General features: G+C 37.8%; 1 protein-coding gene across 6 annotated transcripts in view; it reads left to right on the forward strand.

Annotated features, from left to right (window-relative positions):
• The window catches only part of DYNC1I1 (dynein cytoplasmic 1 intermediate chain 1), a 314,653-nt gene that overhangs the window by 205,390 nt on the left and 92,145 nt on the right, over positions 1-17,118 (forward strand). For all 6 annotated transcript variants that reach the window (XM_017525159.2, XM_037737288.1, XM_017525163.2 and 3 more), the window contains one exon: positions 2,594-2,719. In XM_017525159.2, coding sequence (XP_017380648.1) covers positions 2,594-2,719 — 126 coding nt within the window. The remainder of the gene's footprint in view (positions 1-2,593; positions 2,720-17,118) is intronic.

Here is a 17,118-nt window from a genome sequence, read left to right on the forward strand (position 1 = left end):
AAAAAAAAAAAAAAAAAAAAAAAAAAAGATTTAAGTAATTGTTTAGAGTTTTTTTGGAAAAATAAAATATGACTAGTCATGTTCAAACAAACAGTGGGAAAAGACATACTAGAGAGCACTTTGAAATCACAAAAACTTGCATGAGATAAAATTTAAATTAGTATCTTTAGGCCTTAAGATTTCAGCTATAGAAATTATGCCAAAGGCATTTCATTGGTAATTTTGCTAAAGCACCCCCTGTTTTCTAAAGCAGATTTAAGGCTAAATAATTTAAAATATTTTTGAATGGAAAAAGAAAACCTGTAAGTGGGTGCCAACGATGAGACCCAGATGTAAAGCTGCGGGATATTATTGCAGACACATCTGGCTGCTCCTTGGCCCCTGTAGTACTGGTGTTGATGTTTATAGAGCTGCCTTTTCACATGTGACATAGTTAAACTTCAGATGGACAGTCTGGAGACTTCCGTGTTTATCTGGATGTTAGTTTCTTTGAATGGGCTTTGAATCAAAGGCCTTTCTTAATAGGCCTTTGATTCATCCGCTGAGGAGCATTTTTTAATAAAGAATGATTACTTCCCCTGGTGACCATGTACATATGTATCACCGTATGCTTATACTTCCTCTGCACAACCAGCAAGTTGTAACTCTGCAGCTTTCTTTAGTTGAGGTTGCTGGAAGAATGAATAAGACTTAGATTTAGTTACTTTTGGTATGAAAAAAAAAGTTCATGTTCAAATTTATAAAGAAAATCTTCCATTAAATATATATACAACATAGTGAAAAAGAAGGAAAAGATTAAATTATAAGAAGAGAGTTATATGATCTGCTATAGTCCTGATGCTATTTTTAATAGAGCTGCCTTATGAGAATCCTAGATAAGAATGACATTTTCATGAAATATGTCCTAACTCATAAGTACCTCCTATGAGATTTATCCTCAGTTTATTTAATAACATTCAGGACAGAGTTTATGTAGGGTGAGTAGGTCTTTCTAATACCTAACATCACTATAGAGTCTTTCTTGTTATTTTACTGGTTATGTTTCTTGCATTTAAGCCTTTAATTATTAGTATTGTTTGACAACAAAGGATGAAATATAAAGCCTTTCTGTTGAGCACAGAATTACTAAAATTGAAAATTTTAAATAATTAAAGAAATGTTGGCATGAGTTTATTACATGCTAGGAATTACTAGACCCTGGATTCAGAGGTCAATAAAAACCAGTCCCTACACTCAAAGAGCTTACAATCTAGCAAAAGACATAAGTGGAGAAAAAAGTTATAATGCATTTGACAAGTGCTTTAACTGGCAGGGCAGACACATAATACTAAGGGAGCTGATAATAGGCAAAGAATGAAGTGGATGGTTAAGTCAGGATTGTCTGGAGGAGTTTATGCCTGTGTTGAGTCTTAAAGGATAAGTTAAGTATGTAAACAACACATGCATACTTAACTCTCATTGGGAAGAGGCATCCCAATGAGAGTGAGAATGAGACTTTCATTGAGGCACACAGGTACAAAGGTGTACCTGTGTGCCTCAAAACTAGTCCGGTGAGGCTGGATCCTAGGGTGTGGGAGGTGGGAAGAAAGAGGGAAGATTGTAGGAGGGTAAGCAGGGAAGGCAGAAAATGACAGATTACTAAATATCCTATGTGACCTGCATTTTGCATTGAAAGTAATGATGACCCATTAAAGTATTTTAAACTGAGGAATGACTTAGCCACATATATATTTTGTAAAGGCTTCCTGATAAAGGAGGGAGAGTGGAGTAGGTCAGTATAGGAAGCCATTTATGAAGCTGTTACCTTCATCCAGATAAATTAATGTAGGAGGCTCTGACCTTAGAGATAGAAAGAAAATATTCATTTGAAAGGTATTGAGGAATTAGGGAAATTCAGTATACGGGAGTGAGACAGAGAAATAAGTAAAAATAAATATAGAATGGCTGGCCTGGGCCAAGTCAATGTTAGTGCAAGACACTAAAATAGGAAACATTGGAAGAGCAGTAGGTTTCATGTGGAAGTCAGTGAGCTCATTTTTCTGTGTTGCAATTGATGTGTGTATGGACAGCCCTGAGCAATCCCTAGTAGGCAGTCAGATATAAAGATCTGCATCACGGAGATAAATTAAGCCTAGAGATGTAGATTTGAAAATTACCAGCATGTTAAGTTTATTAAAGCCACTGGAGTGGATGAGCTTACTCAGGGAGAACAACCCTCCTTGGAATATATGTAATAGAAGGAGAGCCTGCAGGGACTGAAAGAGAAGTCACAGAAGAAAATCAGGAGAAAAAGATGTAATGGAAGCCAATATAGGAGAAGGAAGGGAGTAGCACAGAATGTCAAATAATACAGAGAGATAATGCGGTGTTTGTAATTTGGTAGTTACTGGTGAGTATGATGAGCACATACTGAGTGTTGGAGGTGGAAACCAGATTGCAGGAGGTTGCAGCAGTAAGCTGATATTAGCTATGACACAACATAACAGAAAGTATCATTCACACTATGTAGTATACCACATGTATATAGAAATAACAAAGTTTTCCTTGTGTTGTCCTCTTAGCGTAATTCATTCTTGTGATCTCTTTCATTTAGTACCCTGAGCTGATGGTGGCTTCTTACAACAACAATGAAGATGCTCCTCATGAACCAGACGGAGTGGCCTTGGTTTGGAACATGAAGTTTAAGAAAACCACACCAGAATACGTCTTCCACTGTCAGGTAGGAGTCAGTGTAGTAAAAATAACTTAGATCTCTTGCTAGACCAAATATAGTTCATGCTGTATTGCATCTCTTATGCTGAGAGGAAGAACTCAGTTTAAAAATGAAATGGTTGACAATTTTGGAAAATTCCCCCACAGTAACCTAATGTTTTGGGAAAGTGGCAACCTTCCCCAAACAGTTAGGAAGCTTGTTTGGGGACCATGTGTCATTTTCTTTCTATTTAAAACAGTCCCCATGAGGATGAGTTTATAAAGACCTCTCACTTATGAAGAAATCGTGGTGTACCACTTCCTCTGCTTAGCTGCAACATATGCTTGGCCACCCACGTGGACATCCTCAGAGCACTACCATTTCAAGTCTCCCACTCTCTTGGAAATGTAGTTAAATGGATTTTGCCGATTTTACGTTTATGGGTGCCATACTGCTTAACAGATAATACTTCTGTAGCCAGCATGGGGGAAGACTTGCCACTCATATTTCTTGAGTTGTCAGGAAATATAGTTGCTGTTTCTGGTTTGAAAATGCAGATGTAATTTCAAATATGTTTGTATTTTTCATTCCTTCTTTCTGTGGACACATCTTCTCTTCCACTTGACACAATACAGGCTGAAATTATCGTACCCTTGTACACGTTCAGCTTTGCTCTGTTGCCATGACTCTGCCTAAATAATAGGCCTCAGCATTGGCCAATACACCAACCCCTTTGTTAATGCTCCTATCCTGTGATTATGCACAGGCAAATAAAAAACAAACATTTCAGCTCAAAATTGCAGTTCCTCAAATGTTACAATTCAGAGGTACTGAGTGGCAGATTACTCTGAATACAAATACATCATTTGAAGAGGGTGGGTAAACCTGTTGATTTTTGGAAGCTTAGTGCCATTTTCTATCGAAGAGCCAAGTATCTTTGTGAACTAAAATATGTTTAGACGTTAGAGCATTATCAGATATAATTTGGGGAATAACAGCTGCTGGAAAAGAAGTCCCAGCCTCAGCCTGATTGAGTAACTTCTAACTCTGCCCATGTTTTTCTAATTTGCTATCTCAAAAACAACAAGAAGCCTAAATCCGTATGGTAAATAACCTTTACTTTCTGAGCCTTTGAAATAAGAATGGTTTTTTCTTTTTCTTTTTCTTTTTTTTTTTTTTTTTTAAGATTTTCAAGGCTGCTTGATATGGTCCTTCTGTAAACATAGAAGTACAAAATCCTAATTTTTTTCAGTTTTACAAGGTTTGCTGAATTTTCAGGAATATACTATGAGGATTAAGAAATAAAGAGAAGCACATTTTTGAAAAACAGTGCCTTTTAAATTATTTTGACATTACAGAAAGTATATCTTTGATTTTAAAAATCTAATAAGTAACACATTATTATAATCAATATGTATGATCTTTATCATGGTTTTTACATTTTAATGATATTAAATGACTACAGGTTTTTGAAATCCACTATAAATTACTTGTTTTACCACATGACAATAGTTAATGCTAGTATTAATTGAAAAGGGCATTCTTGTGTGTGCTTGTGTGTGTTTGTGTGTGTATCTTTGGGATCATTGACTAAATATTTCTCCAATAAACATTCAATTTTTTTTAGTTTCTCCCTTAATGATCCAATGCATGTAGTTTAGAAGAAAATGTATACACAATTTTTTTAAAAAGCAAGAGGTACCCTAAATATAGTAACAAGGTAGTCATACAAGAGTTACCAAAAGATGCTGATAAAATAGTTGATTCCAAAAACCTGTAGTCAGCACTTTGCTACAGGTGATACTTATGATGTTGGGATAAAGGCCAGGTAAATATCACTGGCTGCCAAAGAAAAACAAAATTACTATGATATTGAGTATTTCTGAACTGTTGGGAGCCCAAATCAGGAAGCTTTGGGAAGCCAGGGAAGTCCTAGGTGAAATAGTGATGGAGATTAGGTAGACTGATAATATAATAAAGGCAATTTGGTTACCTTTGTACTAAAGTGTAATACTTGTAGCAATATCTACATGTGTCTGTATTTTAAATTTCCCTAACACCTCTGCCTTCATGATCTCATTGATTATACAAAAGGGAGGCAGGAAAAATGTTATTATTCTCTTTTTCCAGTTGAGAGATTTTATACTTTAGAGGTTACCCAGCTAGTGAACAGTAGAGCTCATTCTGTCACTTCATTCCATCATCCAGGCTGCATTCTTTTTTTTTTCCCAATTATTTATTTTATTGCATTTTAGGTTTTGGGGTACATGTGAAGAACATGCAAGATTGTTGCATAGGTACACACATGGCAGTGTGATTTGCTGCCTACCTCCCCATCACCTACATCTGGCATCTCTCCCCTTGCTATCTCTCCCCAGCTCCCCACCCCCCACCGTCCCTCCCCTATTTGCCCCCAACTGACCCCAGTGTGTAGTGCTCCCCTCCCTGTGTCCATGTGTTCTCATTGTTCAACACCCGCCTATGAGTGAGAACATGCGGTGTTTGATCTTCCGCTCTTCTGTCAGTTTTGCTGAGAATGATGGTTTCCAGGTTCATCCATGTCCCTATAAAGGACACAAACTCATCATTTTTGATGGCTGCATAATATTCCATGGTGTATATATGTCACATTTTCCCTGTCCAGTCTATCATCGATGGGCATTTGGGTTGGTTCCAGGTCTTTGCTATTGTAAACAGTGTGCAGTGAACATTCGTGTGCACGTGTCCTTATAGTAGAACGATTTATAATCCTTTGGATATATACCCAGTAATGGGATTGCACCCAGGCTGCATTCTAAAAACGTGGGCAGACATGAGACTTGATATCAAAGGCTGTGCAGCCCATTCAAGGTATATTTTTGGTCACATACCCTTATAAGATATTGATTAGATATGGTTCTAGACGTGACTATGTTTACTGCCTTCTAACCCTAAAGGGAAATAGAGATCCCACAGAATTAAAATATATATGTGGAAAAACAAAAACCCTCACTCACTGACCTATAACTTTTCTTCTATGTCCTATCTGATCTTTGCTAAATCTTATTTATTACAGCTGGCCCTTTCTGGACACTAACTCAGGGAAATTAGGTCATTTGAATGTGCTTCCACATTCTGTGATGTTCTGATGATTTTTTTTAAAGAAATATTGCATATCTCTTCATTTATTTGGAATTTATTTTTTTAAATATATATTTTATTGCACTTCAGTTCTGATGATTTTTCAAAATTAGACAACTAGGCTCTTAGAAAAAGGACAGGTAGAGAATAGCAAGAGTACCTTATAATGACTATACTTTTATAATTTTGGAGTAATTGCATTAGCTATTAATTTCTTGCTGATCTCTGCTGATTCTTCATTTTTTTATGAATCTCTGCTGATTTGTAAGTGTATAATTGCGAACAAAACCAATGGATCAGAAAAGCATTGTTTCAGGCAGTAGAAAGTAAATGCACAAGAAACAGACATCAGCTCAGTGTTGTTTTGTAAAGACTGACAAGCTTTTGGCCTACTCTTAAAAAGATTTTAGTGTAAAGTTTCGTTTCTCTCTGTTGTGGATATCAAGGCCAAAAAGTACCTTCTACTGGCATGGGCAGTTTTTGTGTTGTGACTAAACTGAATTTTTATTGTGGGCTCTGGGCCTGCATTTTCTATTTTTATTTCAGTAAAAGCTATCTGTACTTGGAAAATATTGGTGGACTCTGCATAGAAATCAGCCACTCGGCCCCATCACACACTGGCAGTGCTCCTACTGTCTTCTGTAGTGGCTTCCACACACTGTCATTAGATTATGTGTCTGACCACCCTGTATTGCTTATTCTGGTGTGGTCTTTCCCTTTTAAATGGAATGAATAGAATCAGAAATATACATCTTAGAATTATCTGCATTGAGGTAAGTGGAAAAGCTATGTTTAGAGGCTTAGCTTGGTCAGAGGTTTTTATTTTTACTTTTACTTTTTCCTGATTTGGTTTCTTTGTTCTTGGCAATCTCCTTTGGAGGAGGATCTGACAGTGACCTGAAACTGGAAATGACCTGAAACCTTCACTATTTCAGGGCAAAGCAGAAAGTGAAGTGGGGTAATCAGCTAACCACATTTGCGTCAGTGTTTAAAGCCCCCAGTCTTTATTTCTACACGGGCTTCACTTACCATTAAGATTCTATAAAAGTTACAGATGTCATTGCTGCTCACGGCCTCAGCTGCCCAGTGTTTGACTCTGCATAAGGTACCTGCTAACCTCAAAGAGAGTTCCACCTGTGAGGAGTGATGGTAACAGAGGAGGGAGCGTGGGCTGGTGGTTAGGACATGGACAGAAAGTCAGGACTTGGAGTTCCATTCCCAGCTGATCACACTGCTGAGTGACCCTGGGTGAGTCATGGTGGCTTTACTGTTGTGTTTCCCAGTCCCATGAAAAGAAGACTTTCTCTAATCTCTAGTGTAATTGTAAAGTTTATTTCAATAAATCTCATTTCTTCCTCCATCAATTTTTGTCCCTCCCCTAACCCAGATTGTGGCCTGTAATTCAAATCTACAAAACAGCTGTGGACACAAAGATATAAATTATTTGACATTAACTTTGGAAAGTATATTTTCACCAAAGAAGTATTAGAATCTCCTTAAGAATTTTTTTTTTAATGAAAAGAAGAGTAACTTGCTTGTGGTCCAGCTGATAAAAAGAAAAAGGCATCTTCTAAGCTTTTCTCTTGGCTAGGCTAAAAAGTGGTTGTTATAGGTCAAAAAGGAGGAAAGGACCTTTCCTTGTGAAGGGTGAGACCCTCTCGACAAGAGCGCTTCAGTTTTCCCCAATCCCAACAGTGCTTAATTTTCCATCACCTTTCTATTCTTTTTATAGAAAGTTCTTTGACAATTACTGCTTCATATTTAGTATGAATTCCTGGAATTCAGAATGAAAGCACATAGTAAGTGCTTTGTAATTGCCAAATAAACTCCGTGGCTAAGAACACGAAAACAAGATTGAGACCCAGACGGTTTTCAAATATGATATTCAGAGTGCCATAGGATGGGAAAACAGACAAGAACACCTCAACCAGTGTTGCACAGATTATGATACACATTTTCCAGAATAAAGTCATGGAAAATTTAAACTTACATATGACATAAAGGTAAAATTAAACTTTTATGTAAAAGACACAACTTACATAGATCAGACCAGAGGAATAGTGGCACAACATTGCTACTTTGTGCCTTTAGGAAAAGGCATAGGGAGTTTCAGTGTACATGCTGAAATGAAATGCAGACATCTCAAAACACTTCTTTTCTGGCAATTGAGTATAACTGATCTGATGAGCTAGATACTGATTCTTATTAAATCAAACAGCAGGAATTTCATTGTGCTTTGCCCGGGAAGCTGGAAGCAGAAAACCTGCCTCTCCAGCTTCCATTTCTTACCCTCTTCTAGAGTCTTCTTCAAAAAGCAACACAAGAAGAAGCAGAAGTGATCATTGGGATACATCTAGGGAAATTAGAGTTATCAGCTGAATTGTAGCAAAGAGATTGTATTCTAGGCGATTCCTTATCTAAAAGAGTAATGAAGGAAATTATTTCTATACTTCATGTAGTATTCGAGGGACCAAGTGAGCTATTTGATGCAGAGGATGCCACGAGAATACACATGTTTTAAAATCTGTTTTGTCTTACCATGTCACGTTACAAGTGTTTTAAAATCGTTTTGTCTTACCATGTCACATTGCAAGTGATCAAGCTAAAGTTTCATATCATTACAAAAATTAAGCCTCTTACTAGCATTTGCCCTGTCCCATTAATGTGCACACATGTCAACACAACTCCAGCATTGCCGATTCTATCCAGTTTCCTAAATACCCTTCCCTTCTCTCCCCATCCACTGTGCTACAACCATCTGAACTAGGCTTTCTCCAGTGTGCTTAATTTAGGAATTGTCCTGGGAATTATGGATGCTGTGCAGTGAGAGCCAGATTGCAATATGAGCAAGTTCTCTGGCCTATACCTCCCTTCCCTTCAGTACCCACCCACCCTCAGCCGTTTATTGAGGTGAGAGAAGCCTTGGTCTCAGGAAGATGGGTGTTCTGAGGGGTCTGGGTTGAATACTGATGGGATTCCAACTACCTCTTAAGATTATAATGAGGATAATAGAGATATCATAGTTATATTAGTCTGCTCAGGCTGCTGTAACAAAATACCATTAACTGGGTGTTTAGAAACAACAGAAATTTATTTTTCACTGTTCTGGAGTCTGAGAAGACCAAAGTCAAGGAGGCAGCAAATACTGAGCTAAAATGAGATCAGTATTTTAATAACTGGTAAGGTTATACTGCGTATGTAACCTTACCACACACAGGTGGATGCAGACAGTGAGCTTGTTGATGTCTCTTATAAGGAAACTAATCCTATCCTATCAGGTCCCTATCCTTATGACCTCATAATCTTCATTACCTCCTTCTAGTCCCTGTTTCCAAATACAGTCATATTGAGGGTGAGTGCTTCAACATATGAATTAGGTGGGGGTGGGGGAAAGTACAATTCAGTCCATAGTAATTGATGAACTTGCTTTGAAATGATAAAAGTGTTCTCTTTACATCTGTTTGTTTTACTGTTATTGCATGATAGTCACACAGGAAGAAGCTTAAACGTTGGCATTTTTATTTTTCTTGCTTGGATATATTCCTGAAGAAGTTTCACCTAACTTAGATTCATTCATTTATCCATTCAGTTGTTTGTTCATTCAACAGATACTTTGGACGTTCCCACCATGGCCAGGCCCTCACAGCATTGATAGGCTGGAGGTGAGACCCTCTCCACAAGAGCCCTTCAGTTTTCCCCAATTCTAACAGTGCTTGATTTTCCATCACCTGACTGGTTCCTCTCAATTATCTCTATTGCCTAGGCCCTGTCCACATTGGTCAGATTTGTGTGTGTGTTGTTTATATTAAAATGCCAGTTGATAGAGGGAACCTGAGACATTTCCAGAGTTCTCTCCTTCCACCATTTTACCATTTGTTTCCTAACTAAATGATGATGAAGTATTTTCTGAGTTCTGGGAGGCAGTTAAGTACACAGTGGTTAAGAGCAAACTATAAGGCCACACAGCCTGGAATTATAATTTGGATTCTACCACTTAGAAGCTCTGTGACCTTGAGCAAGTCAAACAGTTGTTATGAGACTACAATAAATGAACAAATGTGAAGTATTTAGTGTCAGGTCCATAGTAAGTACCCAGTGAGTGTCAGCAATAATTATTATTGAATATGCAAGAATGAAGTTGAAAATATGTAGCAATTTTTGTGTATTATCCAAATAGCATGATGTGACCCCCCCTTCTTAGTTGCTGAATGGGGTGTTGTGACAGGGGTCTCAAAGGAGGTACCAAGGAATTCAGGCAGCAGGAGAGTGCTGGGGACAAGTAGAGAAGGGTATCTTACCAATGAGTACAAAATGAGCTCAGCATTTTGTTTTGTTTTGTTTTCTGTTTTTTGGATTTTCTTTTTAGATAGACTCTCACTCTGTCACCAGGCTGGAGTGCAGTGGCACAATCTTGGCTCACTGCCACCTCCAGCTCCTGGGTTCAAGCGATTCTCCTGCCTCAGCCTCCTGAGTAGCTGGGATTACAGGCATGTACCACCACGCCCAGCTAATGTTTTTATTTTTAGTAGAGATAGGGTTTCATCATGTTGGCCAGGATGGTTTCGATCTCCTGACCTTGTGATCTGCCTGCCTTGGTCTCCCAAAGTGCTGGGATTACAGGTGTGAGCCACCACACCCAGCCAGGCTCAACATTTTAATAACCAGTAAGGTGATACTGTTTGTGTTGCTTGAATATCACCCTGTTATTGTGCTTCTGCCACATGCAAGGTACAGATGCATTGGCTTCCTTGGCTTGACTACTCACAGATGGCTCCATGCACGAGCTTCATAAATGAACCCTTCCAACCCTTCTGTGCCTACAGCTCACATGGCTACAGTGAATTCTTTAGAGACTAACTGGCCATTTGCCATGCTTAACACACTCTGTAGGCTATGAAGCAAGAATAAGGATGATGGGGCTGACAAAGATTTTCTACTTTCATTTAATACCAGTTTAGCATATCTGTTAAGAGCTGTCCCTTTTAGAGACGTGTATAACCCAGGGACCCCTTTGGTCGGGCTTCCATTCTCTGGACTATCAGATTATGCATTTTCTTTATCCTACAACATTTTCTTTTTTTCCTTTTTTTTTTTTAGGTCACAAGTTTTTATTTTCACAGTACAATAGCGGCATTATAAATATTTGTGTACATGTCTCACAGTATAAAACTGTCCACATTTAGGGTGCATTGGAATGTCCCAGGAAAGGAAATACACATTTTCCACTTTACTAGATAATGCCAAATTGCAATTGATGCATATCTTCAAGAATACTTGCTACTCATTCTGCTAGTCTGATAGCTGTGAAATACTTATCTCAATGTAGTTTCAATTTACACCTCTCTGATTATTAATGAGGTCGAAAAACATTTTATATATTTATTAGCCATCACATTTACTCTGCTGGTATGTAGAAATTCAACTTCTATATTCCCTTTATATCCAAACACCTCGGTCAAACACTATTATTAATCCTAGTAATTTATTTGTATACTTTTTATTTTTTCTGTGTATACCATCATATGATCTATGAATAACAATATTTTTATTTCTTTCTTTGCAATACTTAAACTATTCTTTTTCTTTTTTTTTTCCAGACTATTTTCCCTCTTGATTTTTTTTTATTACATTTTAGGTTTTAGGGTACATGTGAAGAACATGCAAGATTGTTGCATAGGTACACACATGACAGTGTGATTTGCTGCCTACCTCCCCTTCACCTATATCTGGCATTTCTACCCATGCTATCTCTCCCCACCTCCCACCCCCCGTCCCTCCCCCATTTTCCCCCAACAGACCCCAGTGTATAGTGCTCTCCTCCCTGTGTCCATGTGTTCTCATTGTTCAACACCCGCCTATGAGTGAGAACATGTGGTGTTGGATTTTCTACTCTTGTGTCAGTTTGCTGAGAATGATGGTTTCTAGGTTCATCCATGTCCCTACAAAGGACACGAACTCATCATTTTTGATGGCTGTATAATATTCCATGGTGTATATGTACCACATTTTCCCTGTCCAGTCTATCATCGATGGGCATTTGGGTTGGTTCCAGGTCTTTGCTATTGTAAACTGTGCTGCAATGAACATTCGTGTGCACGTGTCCTTATAGTAGAACGATTTATAATCCTTTGGATATATACCCAGTAATGGGATTGCTGTGTCAAATGGAATTTCTATTTCTAGGTCCTTAAGGAATCGCCACGCTGTCTTGCACAATGGTTGAACTAATTTACACTCCCACCAACAGTGCAAAAGTATTCCTATTTCTCCACATCCTCTCCAGCATCTGTTGTCTCCAGATTTTTTAATGATTGCATTCTAACTGGCATGAGATGGTATCTCAATGTTGTTTTGATTTGCATTTCTCTAATGACCAGTGATGATGAGCATTTTTTCATATGTTTGTTGGCTTCATGTATGTCTTCTTTTGTAAAGTGTCTGTTCATATCCTTCACCCACTTTTGAATGGGCTTGTTTGTTTTTTTCTTGTAAATCTGTTTTAGTTCTTTGTAAATTCTGGATATCAGCCCTTTGTCAGATGGGTAGACTGCAAAAATTTTTTCCCATTCTGTTGGTTGCCGATTCACTCTAATGACTGTTTCTTTTGCCGTGCAGAAGATGTGGAGTTTGATTAGGTCCCATTTGTCTATTTTGGCTTTTGTTGCCAGTGCTTTTGGTGTTTCGGTCATGAAGTCCTTGCCTATGCCTATGTCCTAAATGGTTTTGCCTAGATTTTCTTCTAGGGTTTTTATGGTGTTAGGTCTTATGTTTAAGTCTTTAATCCATCTGGGGTTAATTTTAGTGTAAGGCGTCAGGAAGGGGTCCAGTTTCTGCTTTCCTACAACGTTTTCATATAGGCAAAAGCAGGTTTAAAAGAATACCAGGTGGTCTGAAAGGAAAGAGGAGTCTAGGAAGGACAACACCCTCCCTCAGAGGTGTGTGCATGGGGGACCTCCTTCTGGGAAAGGAACCAGTACAAAGCAGGAGTGGGCTGTAGTTGCCCCAGGCCAGATGAGTACCCACCAAGACTGGACAGAGGCCACTACCACCTCTGAGAGGGATACTTGTACATTGCTTTATCTTGTTTATATTCTAGGGATGGAACCATTTCTAAATTCCAGACAATCTATTTTTTTAAATATAGCTTTTATCCCCCGTTGCAAACACACTTTCTGATTTGTGTGTGTCTTTAAGTTGCCTAATATTGTTGGAAGAATGAGGCTTTTTTAGCATACTGTGTTATTAATAAATAGAGACTCATATTCCCCAGGAGTCACATTCTTATTTTAATTCATTTAGTTACTTTGAGCAAAACTTAATTTTTGGAATTATTTGAAAGCATTTACTATTGAAGAGAGAATTTCTGCAAATAGAAATAATAAGGTATGTTATGCAGCATTACATCTCTGCATCTTTAGTAACTTTGTCTAGTATTATGTTGAGTAGTTGAAATTAAATTAAAATCTTTATTTTTTTTAATGTTCATGATAAATATGGTCTCCTGAAAATCAAAGAGAACAGGAGCAAAAATTGTACCCAAGTGCTCATGCACACATAAATGCATCCACACCCCCCAACAAGACTCTCAAATCCTAGTCAAAAGCTATATTTCACAAAAGAGAATTATAGTAATGTTGATGGCTTGCCAAAACCTCAAGCAGTGACAAAATCCACAGTGTCCTGAAAGGGATGCCTTTGCAAAACCATGCCCCTCCAGATGGTTTAGATTAGAGATGTTTAAAAACACATGCAGCATTAGTTTGGTATAGAATTCATAGTTAAATCAGTAGATAAAATAATGCAAATTTGAAACCCTATCCTGTCTATCAGAAAAAATCATCAGATCTTATGATTGCTCTTAGGAGAGAATGGTATGTGATGTGTTGATTTTTAAATTATCTAATTGAAAAAATAAAGTTGACCAAGATAAAGTAAAAAGAGGATTAAAATATAAGAGTATGAGTAAAAACTTTCTAGTCTGCAGAATATTTCTTCCTCTAAGCTGTCATATCCAATCAGTTTGTATGGGATTCGACAGCCAATTGTCATTTCCTGAGATGTACTCTGTAAAGAGGTTGTGTTACAGAGACAGCATGAAAAAATGGAAAAAATAATTCCAGAGCATCATGCCAAGAAGCCAAAATGCCCTTAAAGACTACAAAGTGTTGCCAGGATCCCTTCACCTTCCTAATAATAGCAGATAAGCAGCTTATACACAAGTTTTTCCTTTGGCTTATTTAGCTTTCCCTCCTATACACTTTCTAAAAGAGAGTGCTCTCGATCCACATTTTAGTAAATTATGTTGCCTTAGCTGTGATTTTTAATCTTGGATGGGAACTCTGTGTGAACAGCAATGTCGCATATTGTGTTATCTGACGGAAGATGTATAGCAGTTCCTCAGAACCCTAAGAGGCTTCATCACTAAAAGCTTAGCTCCCACTGTCCCCTTCCTTAAGTCTAAAATCAACAGTATCCCACCCTCTGATCCCACAGCTGGACAGCCAGCAACTCCTGGAAAAGAACTGCTGCATGGGAACAGTATTAATTTAATGATGTATATTATCGTGTATCCTACCAGCAGCACAAATAAAAGCATTCAGCAGATGTGTTAAAATTGCCACTAGAAGAATGCTTACTCAAGGACTCAAAGTCTTTCAGAAAATCTACACAGGAAAAATATGGGACAAAGATTCTACAAAAATAGAATCAGAAATTTTCAAACCACTGTTGCTGGGCTTTAAAGGGCTTGACTCTGAAAGTGACCCAGTGTTTACTTCTCCCAGAAAGCAACACATTTTGAACATTTTTTCCAAGCATAAAGAGTAGAACTATAGCTTTTAATGGCTAAAAGAGCTCCACTATCAAAGCAAATGTGCTTCCCTGGCAGCGGGGACACATGTGCATGAAGAAAACCATGGGGGAGCAGGAAGAGTAGGAAGATCCCTGTCACAGGAATTTGTGTGGATTCATGAGTATTTCAACTGTAGATTTAATTTTGTTTTAACAGTAGAGAAAATGTGTTACAGTCTTAACTACTGATCAATAGTTCTACATATATACATACTTAATATGTGTAACTGGAGATATATTTTATTGTTTCATCTTCTAATCAGTTTTTTTTTAATAAATGGAAATGGATGATGCCTTGGCAGGGGATGGTGCAACCATTCGAGAGAATCAGGCATTTCACATGCATAAATGACACCATTCCAACCTATCGCCACAAAAATTGTTGAAAACTTCTCTTTTGGAGAAGGTGCTCAGTGGAGGGAAAACCTCACCTGAGACCTTCTCCCCCTCCCCAGTCACACTCTTCATGATGACCCCTACATGTTTTATTACATCTTCTCTTGTGTGCTTTGTCAAATTTGTGAGTACTTGGCTAATTTTCAGAACAAGACTTCACTGGATTATCACTTCCCTATATTGAAAGCTGCCTAACATAAATTTCCTGCCTTTAGAATTCCAATGTGCTCTTCCCTTTGTATGAGAAATTTTGAGACAAGTTCTGCAAAACATCACAGATTTGGACAACATGGACAGAGAAAGCCAATTCTCAAATGAGATATGGTTTACTAGAGAAGACCATGATAATTAAATAATTTTTTCAAACAACAAATTATCACAGTCTCCAAACTATCCTTTGTGTAAATAGGAATTTTCACTATATCAGGCCCTCTGATAGGAAAGCTGCTGATTTGGGACATTATTACAGAAGTGAAACAGAGCACCAATGCTGTGTGGTAACTTGAACTTCCAATTAAATATCTGAGACCTGCCTGCTTTAATAAAGAGTTAAGGATATTTGGTTGTTTGTATATCACATCTCAAAGCTGATAGTACTCCGATTCGATCATTACACATTGTATACATGTATCAAAATATCACATGTACCCCAAAATATGTACAACTATGATATATCAATAAAAAATAGAAAACAAAAACAAAGATTGAGGAACTTAGAAACTATGTATTTTCTCACATTATTCTTTTAGTTAGCAAGTACACTTTTTTCATACACAGTGCAACAAGAAAAAAATTACCCTTTATTATTCTGTTAAAATTTCACTAGTTAGGTAGTACTTGTGTTACAGGAATAATGTCAAAATAAATGGGAAATGGGCTCTGTGAGCCTCTCAGACCTATATTATCCCAAAACTAAATTTAACATATTTTTTCTCAGAAACGCTTATGAATTTTTAAACAATGTCCATATCATGGACACAGCCTCAGGGATCCAAGAGTGTTGAATCTTGCCTACCAATGGAATGAATTCAAGCCATGAATATATTACATGACTGTTCTCCACCTCAAAACTCTTCTAAAGCAAGGCAGGATAGAAATGGGAAAGTAAATAATATCATTCCTGTTTTTTATTCTACATAGTTGCTGACGAAAACCCTTGGCGAGCTGTATTTGCAATCAGCTCATATCAATAATGTTTGGGTGCAAAATTCTGAGTCAGCAAAGAGATGCAAAATATGATACATCAGGAGAACTGAAAGTGTAGAAGTAGGGCAAGGCTTTTCATTGTTACCTACATAACACAATTTGCCATACCCTTAGGTTGATGGCAGATAAACCCAGAGAAAAAACACTCTAAGCTTCTGTACAGCATTTTTAAAAGATGACTAATGGATTTTTCCTGCCTAATTCACATGTATCAAAGTAAGAAAGATGATGCCTTGGAAAACAGGCAATATCAGTTGAAGCAACGCATGCTATAAATGCCAAGACCTATATTATAATTTACGTATGTCCAAAACCTGTTTACTTGGAGCCTGAATTCTCGCTGGCTCTGAGCCTGGGGGCCCACGATCCATTTCTCTGGTTTAGCTAGGTCAGTACCACCTGTGTTTCTATGGTGAAGTCAGAGCTGCTGAGATCCATATACACTCCAGCCACTGTATTTATTATTCCACTAGGGAATGTTCTGCCCTTGAAGGCTGATCCTACCAGGGTGGGATCACAGGGAGCAGGTACGCCATGAACAACAAATCCATATTCTTAACATATGTTTAATTTGAGTAACTCTCCTTCTTTAAAATACCTCTTGATTCTAAATCCACATCCTGATTTGCCCACTCTTGTTACCATTTTCTGCTGCCTGTTCTGAATTAATCCTTTGAGGTGGTCATTCCCCGGAAAGAAAAAAGGAAAATGAGAAGAGAGATGCAAAGTTGGGAATGTGAATGAAAGAGAATGGGAGAAAGCAGAGGGAAGGGGATCATTAACTAGAGTCTGCTTTCATGAGCTAGATTTTCCCTGAGCTGTACAAGAAAGGAGAGGTAGAGGAAAAAAAAAAA

The sequence above is a fragment of the Cebus imitator genome, unplaced genomic scaffold (genome assembly GCF_001604975.1).
Source record: "Cebus imitator isolate Cc_AM_T3 unplaced genomic scaffold, Cebus_imitator-1.0 Scaffold37, whole genome shotgun sequence".
Taxonomy (NCBI): Eukaryota; Metazoa; Chordata; class Mammalia; order Primates; family Cebidae; genus Cebus; species Cebus imitator.